The 24,188-nt window shown below is 36.3% G+C and overlaps 1 protein-coding gene across 1 annotated transcript; it reads left to right on the top strand.

The window, feature by feature from the left end:
- The first annotated feature begins 545 nt into the window (after nucleotides 1-545).
- lamp1a (lysosomal associated membrane protein 1a) lies at nucleotides 546-22,684 on the top strand. The gene is made up of 9 exons (XM_019111736.2): nucleotides 546-826; nucleotides 14,507-14,622; nucleotides 15,893-16,109; nucleotides 16,186-16,350; nucleotides 18,278-18,480; nucleotides 18,558-18,680; nucleotides 18,766-18,832; nucleotides 20,281-20,448; nucleotides 21,614-22,684. The coding sequence occupies exons 1-9, from the start codon at nucleotides 775-777 to the stop codon at nucleotides 21,751-21,753; spliced, it is 1,251 nt and encodes a 416-aa protein (XP_018967281.1). The 5' UTR covers nucleotides 546-774; the 3' UTR covers nucleotides 21,754-22,684.
- The last annotated feature ends 1,504 nt before the right edge of the window (nucleotides 22,685-24,188 follow it).

The raw sequence follows: 24,188 nt of genomic DNA, 5'->3' as shown, positions 1-24,188 counted from the left end.
ATCTAATTTTACTGTAGAATTTGTAGAAATAAATTATAAAATGCATAATAGATTTTTAATAAATTATATTTTATAAAATAAAATGATTAAATTCTACAATTACATTTTAATAAATTATTTGATTATAGAATGATTTTAATATAATTTCTTGAGTTTTTTTAATTAACAGCAAGCAATCAGCTGTAGACTATTTTACATAAATTATATATGAACATACATTATTCAATTTAATGTATGTTCTATGCTGTTAATAACATTAAACATGACTTATTAATATTATAAAATGTTTTAATGGATTGTGAAATTATACATCTGGAGGTAGTTATGATTTTAAACTGTCTAAAGTGACATCTGTATTCCTGTAGCTTTGACAGCATTGTTAATAAATAACGCTTATACTAAAATATATTTTAAAATTAGCATTTAATTAAGAACTATTTAACAGTTTATACTGCCAATAAACAGTTATAGTGAATGCAGTCCTGTCTGTGTTATAAAGTGATACGCAGTTCTCCCTCACGTGACTGGTGTGGGCGGGGCTAAAACGCTCACAATCACATGACTGGAACATTCTGCCTCATGACACAGTGACTCTGCTGCCAGACACTGAATAAACGTCGTAGCACCATTTATGACTGACAGACACACACTCATATAAACGCACAGATACGCGCTGATCGTCTTCAGTACGCAGGCTTTAACACGTAAGTTAGTGTTCAGCGCTCGGAGTTTGACGCTTTTTCTGACGGACGTCAGTAACGTACAGACTGAGGCATGATGGTCAAACGGTGTTTCGCTGCAGGTGTCTGCTGGACTCTTCTGATGGGTAAGTCATTATAACTCAGTCAAAGTTATCATTATACATCATCTGGACCGGACTGGCCATCGGGAGCACTGGGAGCATTCCTGGTGGCAGGGCGGCTCATTTGGCCCGCTGCCCGGTTTTTTATTTTATTTATTTTTTATTTTTTTATTAATATTTGATATTTATACCTTCTTAATGTACCAAAGTGATCAGTGATTAGTGAGAGCCAATAATGATTTTTTCTGAACTATGAATAAAATAAAAATTAAAAAATAATTAACATTTTCTCATTTTATTAGTACTATAGTAGATAGAATAATTACGTTTAGGGCTAAATTAATTTTTTACGTTAAGTCCAATATCCTCGCGAGTCGCGACTCATGATTCTCAAATTGAGAGGACATGAGAGTACTCTCTTTTCGTTATTTTCTCGCTTTAGCAAGTTAACAAGTTATATATATATATATATATATATATATATATATATATATATATATATATATGTATATATATATATATATATATATGTATATAATATAAACCCGCTAATAAAAATGTGGTGGACTGAGTCATTTCTGGTTGAATTGGACAGGCGATCTGAAGCGATGGCCTTGAGTGTGGCGTGTGATGCAGTATTCAGTTTAAGCATGTAACGTTACACAAGCCATAAGATTCACCCTCGCTTGTGACAGCTGAGCTGAAGTGGATCTTGTGAAATGTGTGATTGCTCTTGAGAAACTTAAAGATGAAGTAGGCTACGGAAGGAGAAATAGATTCTCAGATCTCTCTTTGCTGCACATAGAGAACATATAGAAGAGAAGAGATAGTGAAAGAAAGCAAATCGGGAAAAGACGTGGCTTTTCTGCATTAGGTATGTTTTTCTTTTTTTTTCTTTTTTGTATCTTTAATGTCTCATATATGTTAGCCTATAAAAATATGTTTGTGACCTATTATAACTGCTAGTATCTGACAGGCTATCAGTAGCACCAGGGACGATTTTCCTTTTAGGGGGGGCTCAGCCCCCAATGAGAGGATAATAATAAATCAATATTTTTTTGTCTAATAGGGTAGGGTGGTATACTAAACTTATTGCAGTATTCCGCTGTAGTGCACTGATGGGTATAGCATTTGAGTAATGAATAAACCTAATACAAGCCCCCCCCCCCCCCCCCACCTCTCTCTCTCACACACATATATCTCTACACACCTGTTTACTGTACAAACACAAAATTTTACTGTTTGCATGTCTACAAAGCTTTTTCTAAGCTTTTTTCAAAGTTAAATTTTCAAATGAAAATAGCAACATGATCGTTTTATAAACGATATAAACGATTAATTAAGTTTTATTTTCTTTGGAGAAAACAGCTGTGATGTAATGAGGAAAACTTTACAGTAGATGGGAAACCGATTGCTCCCCGTGACATTTTGTAAACTGTATTTATGACAAAGAACTGCACAGATGCAGATATTATAACAATCTATCGATAAACACACACCTTGTCCTCTGTTTCTCGCTCTGCGCTGCCACGGTCTGTATTTGTCTGTTTGTATTTTAATAAGTACAGGTCAGAATAAGTATATGGTTTCATTTTTAAATAAATATATTTGTTACACTGAATGACAATTTGCCAAAAAGAGAGATAATATTGCCATTGTTCCCATAACTAAAATGTTTTTAATATTAGTCTGTCATTAAATTAGTTTTAATAATATTCCTGAGTAAATGACTGCAGAAGCAGATGTTGAAATATAATAAGCATTTTATTTTACTGTTCTGATGCTTCCCTGCCATGCTTGCTTAGCTTGTCTCTTTGTTTCTGACTAGTTCTGCCTCAAAAATTGCTGTTTGCAGCCATATTTATTAATACTTTCTATTCTATTCTAAACATACTTAGGTTTGACAAAATAAATGTCATTATCAGGATGAGTATTTTGGGTGGAGTATCCCCTCAGTGACCTCTCTTGAACTTGTGACATACTGTTACTGTAAAAGAATAGCAGATTCCACAGCACAACTAAAGATAACTGCACAGAGAAATTATATTGTTGGAATCTCAGAGTGATTTTTCTTATTTTTATTTATTTATTTATTTATTTATTTATTTATTACAGCTATGAATGGTAAAAGCATTGAAAGCCAATCAGAATCCACTCCACTAGAGCTCGAGCATTTAAAGTGGCACATGATGGACCTGCAGTGCATTCTTAGATCAAGCAGTGCTATCGTTCATTGGTAATAAAGGCTAACTTAGTTACTTTTATAGTTATCTTTTATAGTTGTTGTTCTTGGTGTGAATGGGCTTTAAGAGTGCATGCCACCTAAGCTACTTGTTCCGCACTTACTTTATTAGCTTTTTGGCTTTTTACAGTGCCTAGCAGATCTCTGTGTTTGTGGGCATCTACAATTAATCAATAACACAAATTAATCAGTACAAAACTGCATACAAAAAATGTATATTTATTACGTTTAACACATATTTGTCAATGTTAAGCATTCCCAATTCATAATAAGATGCTAAAATTGTTATTTTAACGGTGATACTGTCATTCAGTGTAATGGATGAGTGGTGTAACATAGAATTTGCATTACACTGAATGACAAAAGCATTACCCTGAATGATGAAACTTTTGCTTCAGCTTATATTGCAGGCAATCAACTGGCCACCTATTTCAAACAGTGAACTTGACCAGTAAAGTTAATCACAATTATTTACAACATCTACTAATTTTAAAAAAAATCAAATAATAAAATGTTTTTTGGTATTTCACTGATTGACGTGTTTTTGTAACTTCAGACCACACTATGACCAGTTGGAATAATCAGATATTTAAGAGCAATAAATTAACTTTTCTGCAGCACCACATGGTCTTCAGGGTGCCATCTGATGATGTCACAGACTGTCAAATCACTATCACTAGCATATTTGTATATGATTTCAGAATGGCTTCTTGTTTCTGTTGACAAAAGTCCCCTGGTTATTTCATAACTTTAAAAACACAATTAGACATAGTCCTTTTAATATAACACAGCCAACACTTACTTGAAAATGGTAAGACAACCAATGTATTTTTTTAACTTGGTATTTTATATGTTTATTTAAAGATGTAATGGTAAAATCAGAGTCCGGACCATTATACTGAATTACATTTTTCACTTTGGAATGTTATTTCCCCCCTATTTTGACATTTTATTTTCACCAAACTTATTTGAAATATGAAAGTAGAACCATTACTTGCATTTAACATGTCTTTTTATGTATACTTAAATTGATTTGGACATCAAAATGGTGACGTCTTGTCTACAGTAAATGTACAAAGATAGCCTATTCAAGGCACTGTATTTCCTCATCATATTTTTTTTTCAAATATATTAAGTATAATTAAGGTGCATAAATTTTATTCAGAAATGTCATGCTTGTGATTTTTTTTTTAATGTTAATTTGTTATTTAATTTAACAGGCCTACATATTAGGAAACAGGTGCAGTTAGTTGCCGTTGTGAGGACGACTGGCAACAGGTGGTCTTAAATTCTGTAGTCGACGCCCCTGTCTGTAGATGTAATGTGACTTGGTGCTGAAAACAAAAATAACGACTTTATTCAACAATTCCTTTGTAAACAGTCTCCTCTGTGTCTCTCCATATCACCGTATGCTGCATATGCTCTTCTGTATCATCCGCGCCACAAAGATGTGCTGTTTCTATGTGTATTTAGCTTTGATTTGAAAGAAAACAGCACATCTTTGTGGTGCGGATGATACAGAAGAGCATATGCAGCATACGTTGATATAGAGTGACACAGAGGAGACTGTTTACAAAGGAATAGTTTAATAAAGTCGTTATTTTTGTTTAATTCGCTTACAAAAAGTGTACAGATTGCACGTCTGATGGCAGATGGAGTATTCTGACGACGACTTTCATACCTTTTATGGAGTTATTTACTTGGCAGTCTATGGGACAGTCACGGGGCTCCCAGTTTTCATCCAAAATATCTTAAATTGTGTTCTGAAGATGAACGGAGCTTTTACAGGTTTGAAACGACATGGGTGTAAGTGATTAAAGACAAAAAGGGTTTTTCATTTGAATAAAATAAATTAAATAGTTTTATGCATTAATCTGATTACCGGTAAAAATTTAGAAGAACATTTTATATGGCCCTATTATTGTTAAAAAAAGGACCCTATACAAAAAAATGAAAGGTTTGAAATACAGGCCTGTGGCTCTTAATTTCTTTTTATAAATTCACCATTTGTAAAATAATGTTTACTGTTAATTTTTTAGAAATATCAGTAGGATTTGTATTAAAACTATATTCACTGAATGTAATAAAAAGAGAATCGAATCGAATCGAGAGCTTGTGAATCGAAATCGAATCAAAACGAGACAACTGAATCAATATCGAGCCCTATTAGTCTGAATATATCATATATGTGCCAAAAAAAAAAAACAATGCTACTGAAAAAGTGCACAAGCAGTGTGTGCAGTGGTTATTTACAGCGTCTAAACCATGCTCACCAGGCACGCCTTGACCTCATGCTCAAACCTCCTCTGCAGTTCTTCTCACTATTCACATTTGGCAGGTTGTGATCAGTCTCATGTCATGCAGGAGCCGCTCACATCAACACCATTTTTGAGCTGAACACAACTGGACGATATGGTAATTTTTCAAATTGTGATATCGCCAGCCTGTAACATCGCCGATACACAATATTATAGTGTATGGGTGGGTGGAGACAAGAGAGAGACTCTCTGTAGGGCTGCATGATTAATCCAAATTAAATCGTGATTAGGCAGAAGCTGCGATTGTCATGCATATCTTTCAGTGAAGCATGGTTCTGTGATCAGCAGTAAATCTCCATCCGAAGGCCAGAGGGCGCTCTCGCGCTGAAACTCCAAATACGCCTCACAGGAGAAACCCAGGAAATGATAGCGGATGCTAAATAAACAGAAAATTTAACTGCTTTCATTAATTCACCATGACTAATAAACACACGACTACATCAATATATGGTTTATCTAAGTTTGTCTTATTATAATTTTTATTATAATAAAGTATATAATAATGCAATGCTAATCGACATTTATCACTGCTTAAAATACTATGAAATATGTTGCGTGCCTTATTCTGTGTAAGAAGCCACATCATCTCACAGAATTATTTATTTCAAACACTCGACTGACATTATGAACTGAGTTTGGAGTAAAAATGTTATTAAATGAGGTATTTTCACGTGCTTTTAGATGGAGCAGCATTTATTACACAGAGTCGTAGTTCACTGACAAGCTACGCAAACAGTAGTCTCGCATAGCCAGACCTTCAGACTGATGGCTGAAGGTCTGGAATCCATGGCCGCTTTCTTTGGCCAAGGCCCACCCATGAGGCCATTTGACAGACATGTCAAACAACAAATCACAGTTCGTTTCGTTCAGCATCACGTTTTGGGGCGTGGAAATTAGTAAATACATTAATAGGAGAATTAGCCTAATATCGCCTTGACTATCAACAAAGACATCTGCTATAGTCGATACACAATACTATCATCTATTGCCACAACCCTAGAACACAAGCAGCAGTGACACTGAGATAAGATTATTAATCTGTACCTCACTCAGTCATCACGTGAATATAGTGCACTGCAGTAAACACTAGTGCTCATGTAGATGTAAGAAGCTGTCATGATGTTGTTGAGTTGGCTGCAGATGTTCATCATCATACACGTGATTCACAAGGAACCGTGTGAGATCTCCTCAGCTTCTGTGAATCAAACTGATGCTCCTTCAGATGATCATCATATAGTAGAATCAGGTGATTCCATGCTGTAATGTTTGTGATTGAGCTCATAATGCCAGTAACTCTGTTTTTAGTTGTTTATTTTTCACTTAATAGTCAGAGATAGTGTGTGTGTGTGTGTGTGTGTGTGTGTGTGTGTGTGTGTGTGTGTGTGTGTGTGTGTGTGAGAGAGAGAGAGAGAGAGTTTGTTATTGTGTGTGTGGTGTGTGTGTGTGTGTGTGTGTGTGTGTGTGTGTGTGTCTTGATGTGTGTTTGTTTGTGTGTGTGTGATGTCCCCATACGTATAGTAATACCAGTAAATGTTTACCTTTTGGGGGCATCTTTTGGTCCCCATGAGGAAACAAGCTTATAAATCATACAGAATGATCTTTTTTGAAAAACTAAAAATGCAGAAAGCTTTGTGTGATGGGTAGGTTTAAGGTAATGGGATAGAAAATACAGTTTGTACAGTATAAAAACCATTATGCCTATAGAATTTCCCCATAAAACATGGAAACCCGACATGTGGTGTGTGTGAGAGAGAGAAAGAGAGAGTATGTGTGGTCAGACACTTAATAATTTCACAAACTCCTTTAGTCATGCTGGGTTTTTACAAGACACTTCACAGTTAGACGAGTATTTACAGCAAAAACATCACCCAGAAGTGAGAAATTATATAAATACAGGGCTCGACATTAAGCCTTGACGTGCTTGTCCTTTGGACTAGTAAATCGGTCATGCACTTTTTCGAGTCAAAAGGTTACTTCTATCAGGTCTTACTTTAATTTGCATATTTGGTAAATTTTCCCTCTTAATTTTATTTCTAGGACAATTTTTTTTCTTAACCTTATTAAATGTTAGTCATCTTTCATGTTCAAATTCTCAAATTCTTAATTTTTATCAATAAATTCAGTTAAAATAATTAGACACTGTAGATAGGGTCCTAAATTCAGTTTTGTTTTGTTTTTTGTTTTTTCTCAAATTTGGTTTTTCAGTAAAAAAAAAAAAAATTCTGGATTGTTTTTTTTTGTTGTTGTTGTTTTTAAGACTGTTTTATTGGTTAATTGAAATTTTATTAATCAAAAACCATGTCTAATTAATTGTTAACTGAGTCATGAAACTTACATATTTTAACAGCAATTTATTAACAGTTTAACAAAAATTTAATATTTAAGGCCCTATGAAGTACTTTTTTCCCTCTCAAATTCAGTTTTATTTTTACCAAATTCTGTGTTTTCCATTAATTCTCTGGATTACATTTTAATTGTTTCATTAAATATTAATAATCAAAAGCATCTCTAATTAATTGATTTTTATAAAAGATTATCTTATTTCTATTTTCTTTTCTTCAGAAATACTGTATTATCTGTAAAATTTTCGGGTAAATAATTTATCTGGTAAATATTCCTTAATGTTTTAAAGGGATGCTATTATGCTTTTTCGCTTTTTCACTTTTTCAACTTTAGTTAGTCTGTAATGTTGCTGTTTGAGCATAAAAAAGATCTTCAGAGTTACAAAGCTCAAAGTCCAATTCAAAAGTAGATATTTTATTTAACAGAAATCACTTTTCAAAAACTACAACGAACGACTCGTTTGGACTACAACAAATATTTTCCGGGATTTGTGATATCACAAAGATCGATGAATGGGACGAGACCTGGTTGAGCTCCACTAGAGAAGGCAATGAGTGTTATCATTATTTCGGAGACACACTAGCTTTCCCAAGGCAGACGAGCTTAGAGTGGTTACAATCATCCGGGTTTAAATCACGCTCAAATTGATTTGATTTTGGAGATCACGTGACCCTTCGGCAGCAATGCAAGCATAGTCCTTCACTCTGCTCACTTTGTCAGAAATTGTATATTTCGTGTCAGTAAATTGTGAACTACTCTTTACCTAGCCCACTATGAGTACCCCAGCAGTCAAGGACGTTCGGCAAAGAGAAATTGAGCAATCGCCAATAAAGAAAAAATTCAAAGATTTCACCAATTCCAGAGAGGATCTGGACGTTGCTATAGCTAATGGTATCAAGCTAGCGCTCAAAGAGCAACAAAGTGCCCTCGATTCGGTTGAGGCTTCGACTGTAAGAGAAGCAATAGACTCTGGACTCCGCGATCTACATTTGGATATACAAATGACCAATAATTCTGTAAAAAGCAGAAGTTGAAAAGCTAGCCAACGCAGCAAAACAGACACGGGACCGGGTCGATTCTGTTCAAGCAGCCGCACGTGAAGATAGGAGGACAGTAACAAACTTAAGAAATCAGCTGAAACAACTCACCGAAAAAATGACGGACATTGAAGATATGAGCAGGAGAAATAACGTACGACTGGTGGGGTTGGCAGAAGGGGCGGAGGGCTCTGATGCAGCTGGGTTCCTCAGAGCAAATCTTTCCAAGTGGATCCCTTCACTGAAAGGCTGTGACATTGTCCTGAAAGGTGCTCGGCAGGCGTATCCGGTGAAATATACGCAGGACAATGTCATGCTACTATTTTTTCCCGACTTTAGTCCAGCCACAACTACCAAGAGAAAGAGCTTTAATCCAGTCTTGAAAAAGATGACAGCCCTCGGTCTCCAGCCCTTCCTCACATATCCGGTGGTAATTAAACTACTGCACAAAGGTGAGCAGGTGATGTTTGACTCTTCTCAAAAGGAGGAGGATTTTGTTACTTCACTGTCACAAAAGACGTATTCTGCAGCGTTACAAAGCAGTGGGAGGGCACCGGCTACCATCTCCATCCTTTCAGCTCAACAAGATGAGCTCTGTGGGGATCCTAACTGCCCTGAAGAGGACAATAACAAGGTGGCCATGGTCACTTGTTAATTTATTTTTGGAATCTTGCCCCTGTCCTGTACGCTCGTCCGCTGACTGGTAAATAATAATAATTTATTTTATTTATTTTTATTTACTATTACTATTTTTCGGGCTAATGGAGAGCAGGTTCAATCTCTAAGCTTTTGGCTAAGTGGGCCTTTTGGAGGCATGTCTTGTGTTGAAGTGGACTGGTCACGTATCAACGTGTTTCTTTTGTTCATGCAGACCTACACTCTCGGTAATGTGCAGTCTGCTTTGGATATTGTACATAGTTGTTTGTCGTTCCTTTTTCTTGTTTTTTTCTATGCCCTTCAACAGACATCAATTCTTTTATTTATCATGCTTTTCTTTTAAAAGGATTATGCATTGAGGTGGATTGGTATCAAGGATACATACTAACGTTTACAAGTCACTGGCAGTATGGCATTGCTTTTATTTCTCTTCAGGTAGACATAATCTTGACATTGCGAGCACACAATGCAGGTTCTGAATATCTTACCACTGAATGTGAATGGCCTAAATTCTCCTATTAAGTGTACCCATATATTAGAGTATTTGCACCGTAAATCGATTTCCTGTCCCCTGATACAAGAAACCCATTTAAAACAGTGTGATGTGGCACGTTTTCAAAACAAGTATTACAAACTGGCAGCCTTCTCTTGTGCTCGTAATAAAATTAAGGGGTGCTTATCTTTGTCAATAGGAGGTTACATTTAACTATTGAACATACCGGGAATGATGATGAGGGTAGATTTGTTTTCATGTGCTGTAAAATACATAATGACAGGTTAGCATTGGTCTCCATTTACTGTCCGAATGAGGCAGAGAGTGCATTTTTCACAAATATTTCCAATATATTACTTGAGCAGGTTGATTGTCCTTTAGTGATTTTAATGCTGTCTTAAATCCTGCACTAGATAAATCTCACCCTGAAACTACAGCTAACCCATACTCTAAGTTATTGAATAAATTTATCACGGAACTTAATGTAATTGATCTTTGGAGAATCCAGAATACTACATCTAAGGACTTTACTTTTTTTTCTAATAGACATAAGACTTTCTCTAGGATAGATTTTATATTTCTCAGCCCATCTCTAATTTTATCTAACACTTCCATCTCTATATTACCAGTTTTATTGTCTGATCAGTGTTATGTTATACTCTGCAGTGTTATGTAATGTTCACCTTTCCAACATTAAGACCAAGGCCCCTAAGTGGCGTCTTAACACATCATTACTAAACAATCAGAAATTCATTAATTCGCTAAAAGATCATATAAAGGAGTTTCTCAAAATTAATATATCTTGTGATGTAGACCCTCAAATATTGTGGGAAATGACGAAGTGTGCAATACGAGGATTCTGTATATATTTTTTTTTGTCTGCTCATGCCAACACGAAAACCCGCCAATTTACACAATTAGAAAAAAACAGAAAGGTTTATGTCTTCTTAATGACGATTTTTGTTTTTTTATATGTTGATTAAAGATGATGTTTTTGTTTGTTGGTTTTAGAGCTGCGTTGTTTGCTGTTTTTAAAAATTGGTTTACTCAGTACGTGTGTGGTTTAATTTTGGGTACATAGCCTCCTTGGGATAGTGGCTTGTAAATGTACATTGGCACGAATGAACAGATCTAGGCCTGGGACTATTGGTGCATGGCAATGTTTTTCTTCTGACATTTTGGAGTATGTAAAGGAATGAAAATGTTTTTTTTTGTTGTTGTTTTTTTTTTCTTCGTCTCTTTCAGATTGTGAATTGTTGATGGTATGTCTGTTGCTCCCCCCTTCCCTGTTAAAAAGTTGATCACAAAAAAAAAAAGATTTGATTTTGACACAATATTTACACTGACGCTCACAGCAGGCTGCTAAAGTAAGGGGCAGGACATTTCCCAACCAGGCGCCGAGTGCTGCCTATCACAACACGCACTGGCCCAGCTAACCAATCACAGCGCATTTCGTATTTCAGGAGGCAGGCCTTCAGTTGATACAGGAACTATTCCAGCCATTCATGCCAGACTGGGGAGAGAGGTGTTGTAATAATGTAAAATATGTGAAAAATAATGTTTTTTGAACAACCTAGTATGAGAGCCTGTTCTAGTACACCCCCAAAACAAGACCTTGTAAAAGAGCATAATAGGACCCCTTTAATAATATTAGAAGTAGTAGTAATTTTATTAGTAGTAGTACTCATTACATTCAGTAATATATTGCTGTCACAGTTTCTTCAAGTTAAACCAATCTTTTTTTGGTTTAACTTGATTTAACTATTTTGACAGGTTGCTGTGAAGACCTTTAAGTTTCTGTTTGTATATGATATGACTATAGTTTTTCTCAAAAGACTCTCAGAGTAGTTTTAGAGATTATGTTCATGATGTGTTCATGTACTCTGAAAACAATGCATGCGTCATTCAGTAACAAAACCGCATATCTGGGGTTGCTGCGCACAGGGCCCTACACTGTAGGGTTGTTACTATTCAAATGAAATCAGTATCAGCTAAATACAATGATACTTTTAAACATGAAACCAAACCTCCAGTAGGTGGCAGCAAGTCACTGTCTTAATGAGTGAATCATTGAGTCATTCATTCAACTGATTTGTTCAAACAGCTGATTCATTCAAGAATGAATGGGATTTTTCTTACAATAACAGTGTTAAATACACTTTGATCAGTATAGAAATTGTGAAATAGAATGAGATTATTGTGAGATTACCTGTTTTTCCTATCAGTCATGTTCAAATGATGTCACTTTCTGTGTGTCACAATTTTATGGAATGTTCCTTTTTTTAAAGCAGGAAATCATGTGCTAATAGGTTTGTGTAATCCATATTATTATTATATTTTGGAAATATAAAAATATTCAAGAGACTACGTGAGAATTATGACACTGGTGTGATTGGTTGGATCAAAGATCCCTGTGAATGTTTGTTTAATGTCAGATCTGGTTTAGAATCAGAATGAACTCTATTTGCCAAGTGTGCACAACCACACAAGGAGTTTGTTGTGGTTTCCAGGAGCTCTGGTTACATACTTGCATATATAACACAAGATAATAGAAAGAACCTTTAAATAAGATTAAGAAAAATAAAAATAAATTAAAAGCAATAAAGCAATATACATCTAGATCAGATGGTTTATGTACAGATTAGACATGTACCGGTATTCGGTAATGCGATATATCACGGTAATGAATATGCACGATATTGTTATCGTGGGCACTTCTAAATACCGTGAATAATTATATATTACAAATTATTCAGAATTTGGGATGCATTTTAAGAATACTATTCCAATCAACTGGTCACAATGCACAACACCGCTGTATGCTGCTTGAAATATGCGTGTGCGCTCTGATGTAAACAAGCACGCATGAAAAGCACATGGTGGAACATGTGAGAGACACGCTGAATGAAAGCAGATTCTCTCTCTGACAGCAGATGGCACTAAACTGCAGAAAATGCAGCCTTTACCCTGGAAACCCCATAAATAAAGCAGCTGCGCTACTTTCTAAAATGTATTTTAGTAGATTTAAATTGCCATTCAGATTTGTGGATTTGCTATGGTGTTCATCACAGCGCCAAATACTTTAATAATTAGACTTAATAGGCTATTTATTTTCATACAACATGCCCTAGATATTGTTTGAAAGTGTTTTGATTCTTTATTGTTCATTCATTAATCTTAGGTATTCCAATATTTAATAACACGTTGTTAAAATCAAAAGTTGCAACTGTTTTATTTAATGAGCTAACATGAACTAAGACTTGTATTTTTTTAACAAAGATTAATAACTTCTGTAGCAAATGTAGCTATTGCTCATTGTGAATGTTAATGCATTAACTAAGGTTAACTAATGAGGTCGAATTGTAAAGTGATAACATTGGGTATTTATAGTTCATTTGAACTTAAGGGGAAGTCGTGGCCTAATAGTTAGAGAGTTTGACTTCTAGCCCTACGGTTGTGGGTTCGAGTCTCGGGCCGGCAATACCATGACTGAGGTGCCTTTGAGCAAGGCACCGAACCCCAACTGCTCCCCGGGCACCGCAGCATAAATGGCTGCCCACTGCTCTGGGTGTGTGTTCACGGTGTGTGTGTTCACTGCTGTGTGTGTGCACTTTGGATGGGTTAAAAGCAGAGCACCAATTCTGAGTATCACGGGTCACCATAGTTGGTTGTATGTCACTTTGTCACTTTAATCTGTGTAAACCTTTTAACTTTATATATTTTTCTGTATTGCTTTATTGTATTTAAATGTTCGGTTATTTTTGTTATAAGAAAAAAGTTATTAAACCTGTTATACTGTATTATGACCACTTTTTTAAAACTAAATTTCAATTAATAATACCGTATACCGTGATAAAACATTAGCAATTAATCCAACAGGAAAATTTGATACTGGCATATCCCTAGTACAGATGTGTGTATAATATACTGTATATACAACTGTATAAATAAAAATAAGTATTTACATAATAAGTATCTGTATTCGTTCTGGAGATGTACAAGTCCTGAAGGTTGGGCAGGTGAACACCAGTTATCCTCTCAGCTGTCCTAACAGTCTGTTACAGTCTTCTTATATCTGATTTCCTGGCTGACCCAAACCAGACAGTTATAATAGTGCCCAGAACCGAGTTAATAACAGCTGAGTAAAACTGTGTCATCTGCACCTGTGGCAGATTGAACTTCTTCAGTTGACAAAGGAAGTACAGTCTCTGCTGGGCTTTTTTCAATGTGAGTGTCTCAGTCCAGGTCCTGAGAGATGGTAGAGCCCAGAAACCTGAATGACTCTACGGCTGCCACAATGCTGTTCAGGATGGTCAGTGGGGGGACTGCTGAGGGGTTTCTCCTGAAGTCCACGAGATCTTCTGTGTTGTAGAAGTGAATCATGGGCAGCAGCAGACACTCCAGTATCAATGGGAGCTTCGATATCAGTGTGAAATGTTTCTGGTTCAGCATGAATGCAGTGTGTTAAGGTGCTGCGATTGTGATCTGATGTGAACTTTGATGAACCACAGACAGTTCAGCAGACGGCAGTGTGACAGCGCTCTCTAGTGGACACTGAGGGTCATGACTCATTCACATCCAGTGATGATGATGGTGATGATGGTTGTGTTTCAGGGTGTGTGTTTGCGGCTCATGCTGTGACGTTTGAGGTGACTGATGGAAACTCCACCTGCATTAAAGCAGAACTCAGCGCCAACTTCAGCATCTCCTACAACACCACCAATGGAACGGTACCACACACACATACACACACATGCAGACACGCACCACAAACAAAAACATACACACAATTTTTGACGCACCTTATATATTTATTTATTTATTTATTTTATTATAAAAGTTTTGAAATAAGTTTCGGCCCTATGTTTATTGCATGCCATATCAGAGTGAATGTACAGCGCTCATTTCCACCCACTGCTTTGAGTGTGTGTTCATGGTGTGTGTGTGTTCACTACTCACTGCTGTGTGTGGGCACTTGGATAGTTTAAATGCAAAGCACAAACTCTAAGTATGGGTTATACTTGGCCTACATGTCACGTCATTACTTAAGTATGTAAAGAAAAGGAAACGGAAATATGCTTATTTGTGACCCTGTAATTATATTTTGCATCACAAAATGGACCTGGTAGACATTATTAAAAAAAAGTTTTTAATTTTTGCACGTTTGCTGTCTGACTTGAGTGGAACGACTACATGCTAGGGCCAAAATAAAAATCGTACATTTGCTTTTTTTATGCTAATATATATAGGGTGTTGTTCTAGATGCGACACTCTGCATTTTGTCCAGTGTGTGACTGGCATATTTTATTTTTAATTAGATAATTTCAACATTTAGTAATGTAATATTAAATTTGCATCTGTTAATATTAGTGAATGAACTATGAACTAACATTAATGAAACGTGTATAAATAATATTTAATACTTATTAGATTTATTATTTATTTATTTATTTATATTTTGTAATAAATTTGATTAATGGTTATCGGCCAGTGTGGTCCTACTTAGTTATCGTATCAGTAAAATCCAGTATCCGATGACCTCTAATATATATAGTCAAGGAGTGTTCTAATTTTAGTCAATGAAAACTTTCGAAATAATTTTATAATTGTGATTACTCATTATGATTGTCATCATTTGAGATATTATTATATTTATTTACACTAGTCTAGTTTCCTGACTTAAATTATTATATAAATAACAGACTCCATACATTATAAAAAATTAAAAAAAAAAAAAAAACCGGTAAAACTCAAAAGCTCAAGCAGTGAAATTCCTGATAATTCATTCCAATGATTCCATGGTTGCTAGGTTAGGAAGAGTAAGTAAGAGTAACTCTGGGCAGAAAATGTATCCTTTTAAGAGGGAAGCTCTGATTAATGATTTCAGTGTTGTCTCATCATTGTTTTGTCTTAGTCATGGAAAGGTTGTCAGTGAACATTTTTCACCACACTCTTCATTTATCAAATGAAAACTGCATGTATGTGTTTTTCCTCTGTTAGAGTGTGGCACGGTTTGCGCTACCGTCCTCAGCAGCAGTGGGCAGCAGCAGTTCCTGCGGTGGCGGTGATGTTCCTCCAGAGCTCGTTGTGATGTTCGGTGCAGGTCACACTCTGGCTCTCATGTTCTCCAGCGACGGATTGCTGTACCGGGTGGCCAACATGAGCCTGCAGTACAATCTCAGTGACACCGCAACCTTTCCACAATCCTCCAGCTCAAGTGAATCTCTCTCTCACACACACACACACAAAGGTCGTTGTGGTGGATGAGTGTCTGCTCACAGGTTTTCTTGCAGGAATTGTGTCGGTGATGACAAACGTGTCAGAGATCTCTGCGAGGCTGAATAGCACTTACAGGTGTCTGAGCTCCATGTCCGTCAGTCTGAGCACCGAGGTCAACATCACCTTCTCAGATGTTCGCATGGAGGCATTCATGAACAGAGCAAACCTCAGCACAAACGGTACATGATGGTAGCATGTGACCTTCTTTACAATGAATTAAGTATCATTTTACTTGTTCTTGTTAATCCCACATCAAATGTTGGTTGCCCAGCATACACAGTATCCTCCTACATGCAAATGAATCATACTTTTGGAATGGTTCTTTTCAGTGAACGGGTTGAACAGGTTATTGAATTTATTGTTCATTCTTGAATCAGACTGAACTCTAAATAGGTCTTTCATTCATTTGTGGTTGCTAATGGGGGCTGCTGGGTAATCTGATGCTCAGAGCCACAGTGAATGGAGCACCTGACTCATGTGGGAAAATAAACTTGCTCTAATAGATCTAAGCAGCAGCTGATTGCAAAAGTTTACACACCCTCAGAGTCTGCAAAAATGTGCATCATTTAAAAAGTAAATAAATAAAGGACGGTTTTGTTATTTTTATATAAAACTATTAAAAAAAAAAAACACTTTGTTAATTGAAATTCAGCTAAAACAAAATATAATTATTAGATGAAAAACCTGAAGAGGAAAAAAAAATAGAAATTTTGCCTTGGCAACTACTTGAAATAAAAGTTGAACTACTAAAATGACTAAAACTGAAGTTAAATAACAATAAATAAAGGAGGGGAAAATATGTAAATGACAAAAGCACATAACAAAATGACTAGAACTTAAACAGAAATTGAAATGAAAACTGAAAATATGAAAATAAAAGCTAATTCAACACACACACACACACACACACACACACACACACACATATATATATATATATACTTTTCATAACGTGACCGTTGATAACAATAGACATTATGTTCTGATTTTACATGTCATTTTATGTATATATATGTGTGTGTGTTTGTGCGCACGCTAATTCACAATATTAATTAATAAATAAGATAGTAGTATATAGGGGTTGGTACTCTTCTAAAAACATCTGAATCATGATCATCCTAATTTTGACATGTACTATCGAGAATATCCAGAGTGGAACAAGCCTATGACTTACCTATTTGCACAGTTTAAAAAACACAGTATTGCATTAAACAATCAGTTGTCAAAATGGTCATTAAAATCTGTTAAACTTTAAAACCCTGCATGAATTATACATTGATTCTTATTGAAGTTATAAAGTGATTCAGTCAAGAGCAGTGATTTTCTTTTGTTGTTTGATTAACATTAATGACAGACAGCCGTAGGTTTATTAGGCTGCTATCTCTTTAAGACAGATTTGCACAGATCTAATATACTGACACACGTCTCATTTCTTTCCCAGTTTTTTATGTTAAATTAAGACATAACTGACAGTCTTTATGTAAATATTCACGAGAATAGACATTTTGACATTTTTTTGTGTATATTTGAGAGTTTATGCTCATGGCTGAAACACCAAGTATACTTTGCTTGTTCGTGTTTATATCGGTATCAGAGTGTGCACACTAAAACTGAAACTAGTTTTAACATTATTACGAGAACATGAAAGATCATAATCTCTTCGATTTACTTGAAAAGTAGATTGTAGATGTCTTCAAGATAGATCACATTATAAAATCGTCAGATCACCCACCCCTAATAGTATATAAATAATACTAAAGTAACACGGATAAAGAGGGATCAAGTTGCCAAGGTCATGCGTGTGATTAAAGGTCGTGGGTTTGATTAAATGTCATGGGTGTCTCTTATGTAAATGTGCTCCAGAGCTGTTAGTTATGTGTTGCATTAGTTAGTTTGTGACACTGTCACTTAACTAAATTGATCTGAATAATGACACTATTGTCTTCTGTAGAGCTGCTTTACAGCTGAAATGGAATTAGTTTCATAATTGATGAATTTTGCAACATTAACACTGTTATTTTCCTATTTATCACTGTGAATCTGCTTTGAATCTGTGTTGTATAAAGCTCTGTTTGAATATATTTGATGTGGGGTTTTTTTGTGTAGAGAGTGTTTGCAGTGCTGACCAGACGGTTACGACCACTGCTCCGACTCCATCACCCAGAACCACCGTTGCCCCGTCACCCGTCCCACCGCCCGCACCGGAGCGTGGAAACTACACCATCACCAACGGCAATGGCACTGCATGTCTGTTGGCGCTCATGGGGCTGCAGCTCAACATTACGCACCACTCAAAGTCTCTGAACAAGGTGACAAATGCTCACGGTCACTGCTTGCTGATGTTACGTGTTTGACCGCCACTGACATTTGATCTGATCCTCCACAGACCGTCAGTGAGGTCATGAACCTGCAGCCCAACAGAACTACAGCCTCGGGGTCATGTGGGGTCCCCAGGGCCACGCTGGTGCTGTCTGAGGATCTCACCAACCTCACCTTCACCTTCACACTGGTGTGTGTTTGTGTGTGTGTGTGTGTGTGTGTGTGTCTGAATGTCTTGTAATCATAATATAATAATGTTTTGTGTGTTGCTGCAGAACCTGACCACACAGAAGTTTTATCTGAGCGCTGTGAATGTCTCTGCCTTCTGGCCTGACATGACAGGTACGTTTTCAGTTCACTAGTCTGTAGGATTATTAGAACAGTCATTTAAATCTATTAAATTAATATCTGAGGTACAGATAGAGATGTGCTCCAGTAACAGGATGTCCATAGATCCTTAAAAAGCATTCAAATGTCTTAAATTCGCTTTTCAAAATTTAAAGGGATAGTTCACCCAAAAAAGAAAAAAAACAAACAGTTGATGGTAACTTCCATGGAAATGCCAAACATATCAGAGCAACATTTTGTAGTGTATATACAGCATTTCACATTCTTTCTTTTAGTGTAAAGATTGTGATTGATGATAAGAGGGGCACAGTAATACCTTTTTTGTCCAAATTATATGTTTTATTTTCTTATCGCTTACTTTTAATTGATTTAAGAAATCAAATACACTGCTGGACAATAACCAATAATTTGTATTCTATAATTTCTTCCCTACAGTATATCTTCCTAATGACAATTTTATAATTGGTTTATATACTATAAACACTTTTTTCCAGTGTTATGACAGGATAAAGTAAAAAAAAAATTTTTTTTATAGTTTCTATACTGTAATAAATTGTCAATACTGTAATGAAATTTAATTTAGCACTACATTATTCATATACATTATTTATCAAAACATTTCTGGTTTTTATTCAGCTTAGCTAAGTCCATAGCTGGATTCTTTGTCCATATTAGGGATTTCCTGGCACATCATCGGCCCAACTGGCACACATCTGGTGCTTTCGCGGGCTTGAGACCTTACAATGGCTGCCACGTGCGCATGTCTGTTTAGTCCATGAGACCGTAGGGTCTCCCATTTTAGCGTTCAGAAGGGTGCCCCCACATCATACTTCTACCCAACAGTCAAAGTGGTATTACCTCACAAAAGTGTGGATAACCATGAGGGATTAGGGTGCGATTTGAGAAAAGGGCCATAAGTTATTACTTCCATGATTCTTTTTTGGGCTTTCTGTGCGGAGTGCCCTCCGGCTTCGAGCATTAATGAAACATAGACTGCGTGAGAGTGTTAAGCACTCCATAATGTTCACATCGCCTCATTTTGGAAACAAGTAAAACATCAGGTCTTGTCTCTATGAATTTAAATGTAGATTTATTCCCACTGGCTCATGAGAAACTCTGCGTGAACACTTACACAAAAAAACTAATTTAATAATTAATATTTATTAATAGTGGGGGAACACTTGCCCTGCAGATTCTTGCCCATGGTTGACATTTATTCATACTGATTTACAAAAAACTGAACAAATCACCCAGCTGAGCCATCTGAGATTAAAAAGCTGAATCATAATGATTGGTGTTAATAAAATTCTCTGGTTAATCATTAAATATTCATTTTTACCTTTGTTTTGCTACAGATTGGTTTAAATTCTTTTTAACTTTTTTTTTTGCATCTTTTCTCATTCAATTTTTTATATTTATATTTTTATATATGATTACTGTAGATAGGTTTGTGGAGGGAAACGGCTCTCTGAACTTCCTGCAGTGCAGCGTGGGCCGCTCGTACATGTGCAGTGCGGAGCAGATGCTTGCTGTGGTGCCCACCTTCTCCATCAACACCTTCAGACTGCAACTGCAGCCTTTCAACGTCACTGCAAACCGCTTTGCTGCAGGTACTGGCCAGCGGTCATGTGATCGGATGTTCAGTTGGTCTGTTTCATGTTTAGAGTCACTGTCAGTCAGTCATTCTGTCTGATTCTTGAAGGGTAAGACACTGACGCTCTCACAACATTGGTCTGTGTGTTCAACCAATCATGTGCGTTTGGGGCGGAGACAGACAAGTGTTTGAAAGTGTTCATTCATTAATGTTGAACAGAAATCAAATTCAAATCAAATAGAATGACATCACTAACCAATCACAGGGTTTCTGCAGGTTCTTACAAAATATTTAAAAGTCTTACATTTGTTTTAGATGTGAAGTCCTAAGTAGTGTAGCAAAATTCTTAATTGTAATTTGAAGAAGTCTTAAATTTGGAAATGGAAAAAGAGTTGCCACGATATGCAATTATGATTAATAAAGGGATACTCCACCCCAAAATGAAAAATTTGTCATTAATCACTAACCCCCATGTCGTTCCAAACCCGTAAAAGCTTCGTTCTTTTTCGGAACACAATTTAAGATATTTTGGATGAAAACCGGGAGACTTGGAGACTGCCAAATAAATAACATTGTCAAGGTCCATAAAAGGTATGAACGTCGTTGTCAGAATACTCCATCTGCCTTCAGACGTGCAATCTGGGTTATATGAAGCGACGGGAACACCTTTTGTAATCGAAGAAAACAAAAATTACGACTTTATTCAACAATTCCTTTGTCAACAGTCTCCTCTGTGTCTCTCCATATCAGCATATGCCGCGTATGCTCTTTTATAAAACAGTGCATCCTTGTGGCGCGGCAGATACAGAAGAGCATATGCAGTCTGAAGCCTCCAGGTTTTCATCCAAAATATCTTAAATTGTGTTCCGAAGACGAGGGAAGCTTTTATGGGTTTGTAACGACATGGGGTTAAGTGATTAATGACAAAATGTTCATTTTGAGGTAGAGTATCCCTTTAAGCTTGATTCAGTTCAGTAGTTGAGTGCTGTACATTTCAAAGTATTTAAACTTGCACATCCCCTGTTTTGCAGTTGAGTGTGAGCTGCAGCCTGTTTAATTAAGTAAAAACATTTGAGAGACCTGATTTATTTTAAAATTGTATGAGTTTGTTCTGTACTGGCATGCAGTATTTATTTTATTTTTTCAGTTTGATTTGAAAAACTGTGTGTGTGTGTGTGCAGCGGAGGAGTGTCGTGTGGACCAGGAGAACATGCTCATCCCCATCATAGTGGGAGCAGCTCTGGCCGGTCTGGTGCTGATCATCCTCATCGCGTATCTGATCGGCAGGAAGAGGACACACGCCGGATACCAGACCATCTGATTGTCTTTATCATCATCATTCTCAGTCTGCACTGTGACCAACTGCAGCTGGACACACTAGAGTGAGAGTGAGTGTTTGCTGTAAGGTCAGAGGTCAGCTGCAGCAGTCACTTGTATGTGTGTGTTCTGTGCTGTGAGGTCAGCTGCTGTGGTCACAGGTGTATGTGTAAATGTGTGTGTACGTTTGCTATGAGATCAGCTGGAGCGGTCACTTGTGAGTGTGTGTGTTTGGTCTGTTATGAATGCATGAATGTGTTTGTGTGAATGATGATTGCTTGAGTTCAGACGTTCAGCACAAACTGAACAAACCAGTTACTCTGACAAACGTTCACTCATGGACATCCTCATCAAAGTCCTCAAATAATTTTTTAATTTTATTATAATGTTCTTTACTATGTTCTTTTTGTTCTTAACATGCTAAATGTTTTCTTTTAGTGTTTGTAGTCATTTTAATTGGCTTTAAGTAAAAACAATAGAATTTTATGACCTCAGCTTATTTTCATAAGTGTGGGAGTGTGTGTTTGTGTGTTCAACAATTAAAATATGATTAGCTCAGAATAAAAAACCATTACAGTGTGTGTGTGTGATGCTGGCATTAAATAACACCTGATATAAATAATAGATGTTTGTTCTTGTTGTTTCTCGGAACATGAAACCTGAAAAGAGCCGCTGGTGAATTACCCATGATCCTTCACACAGGCACACATGATCAGCAGGTGTAAGGGGCCATTCACACAGAAAGAGTTAGTGCTGAAAAACACGAGACACTGCAGTGGAATGGGAAAACATGCAAGGCCTTTTAAAAGTTGAGCAATGCAATTTTAGAACTGTTTCATGTATGAGATGCTGAAAAAACGGTCAAACACAAGCACAAAACAATGGAAAGGCAGCACAGTGGAATGAAAACATTCTGTGTGAATCAGCCCTAAAAATCTCACATGACTGATGATGATGGTTTAATTGGTTGCCTGAGTGAAAAGGGAAATCGTGATGGTCTGGATGAATGTTTCTTGTGCTTTTTGAAGACATTTAAAGTGCGTGTCAGTGACGTCTTCATCAGCTTCCTGACAAGATTATTATGATGATAGTTCATCTGTAGATCAGCATGTTTACATAAATATGATGATGATGATGAAGCACACCAGTCATGTTTCATGGGTTTGACTTTCCTGGAGTTTCTTTATCCTGGTGATTTGATTGGTCACGAGACTCCAGCGTCGTTTGCTTCTGTCACTGACGCTCACTAATCAGGTTTACTGGTTTCTGCTGCACTCTGTTATTTTTGTAGTGAATGTTTGGTTATTTTTATGCATCAGGTTTTGAGGTTAATAAATAAATAATGACTTGCACTCGTCAGTGTTTTATTAATGACTGCGTGATGAAAACAACAGCTGAATGTTTCACTCATCATGAGCAGCTCCCATCAGTTCAGATCATTTCAAAGACATGATAATATACACAAATATTGTTGCTAGTAAATAAAGACTAAATCTCAAATAACTAAAGATTTAAACATTATTTGTATTATTTATAATATATACTATAATAATAATAATAATAATATCTTATATTTTAAGTTAATTGTGTTTTTATTTTCAATTGTGTTTTGTCGTTTGTTTACATTAGGGATGTCCCAAGCCCATCTCAGCCCTACCCTTGTTTTACATCAACTGTCATGCATAATTGCAGTCTAACATTGTACCATGTTTACATCTACCACTGTCTTTATATATACACACACATATATATAAAACATATCGGTCCTGCAGATTTGCTTTATTAAACATCAAGAAGATCAGGCTCTTTTTTTCAGAACATGCTGCACAACTGGACTATTGTAATGCTGTCTTGGCAGGTCTTCCAGCAAGTTCTGTCAAACCTTTACAATTAATCCAGAACGCGGCAGCAAGATTAATTTTTAATGAGCCGAAAAGAATGCACGTCACACCTCTGTTTATCAATTTGCACTGGCTACCAATAGCTGCTTGCATTAAATTCAAGGCATTGATGTTTGCCTACAAAACCACCACTGGCTCTGCACCCCTTTACCTAAATTCATTACTGCAGGCTTATACGCCCTCAAGAAGCTTGCGTTCTGCAAGTGAATGTCGCTTGATTGTGCCATTCCAAAGAAGCACAAAGTCACTTTTATGGACTTCTAAATGAAATGTTCCCTGCTGGTCGAATGGCCTGCCCAACTCAATCCGAGCAGCCGAGTCCTTAGCCATCTTCAAGAATCGGCTAAAAACACATCTCTTCCATCTTTATTTGACCCTCTAACTTTAGCACTCACTATCCTAATTCTATTCTTTAAAAAAATAAAAACACTTGTTCCTTTTAGACTTGCACTCTATTCATTTGCTGCTTGTTTTCTTTAAAAAAAAAAAAAACCTAACTAGCTTTCTAATCTTTTTGTATTCTATCTGTTTTCTTTTC

The sequence above is a fragment of the Cyprinus carpio genome, chromosome A1 (assembly GCF_018340385.1).
Source record: "Cyprinus carpio isolate SPL01 chromosome A1, ASM1834038v1, whole genome shotgun sequence".
Lineage (NCBI taxonomy): Eukaryota > Metazoa > Chordata > Actinopteri > Cypriniformes > Cyprinidae > Cyprinus > Cyprinus carpio.
Note: the sequence above shows the minus strand (reverse complement) of the source record. Positions and strands in the feature narration are given on the sequence as shown.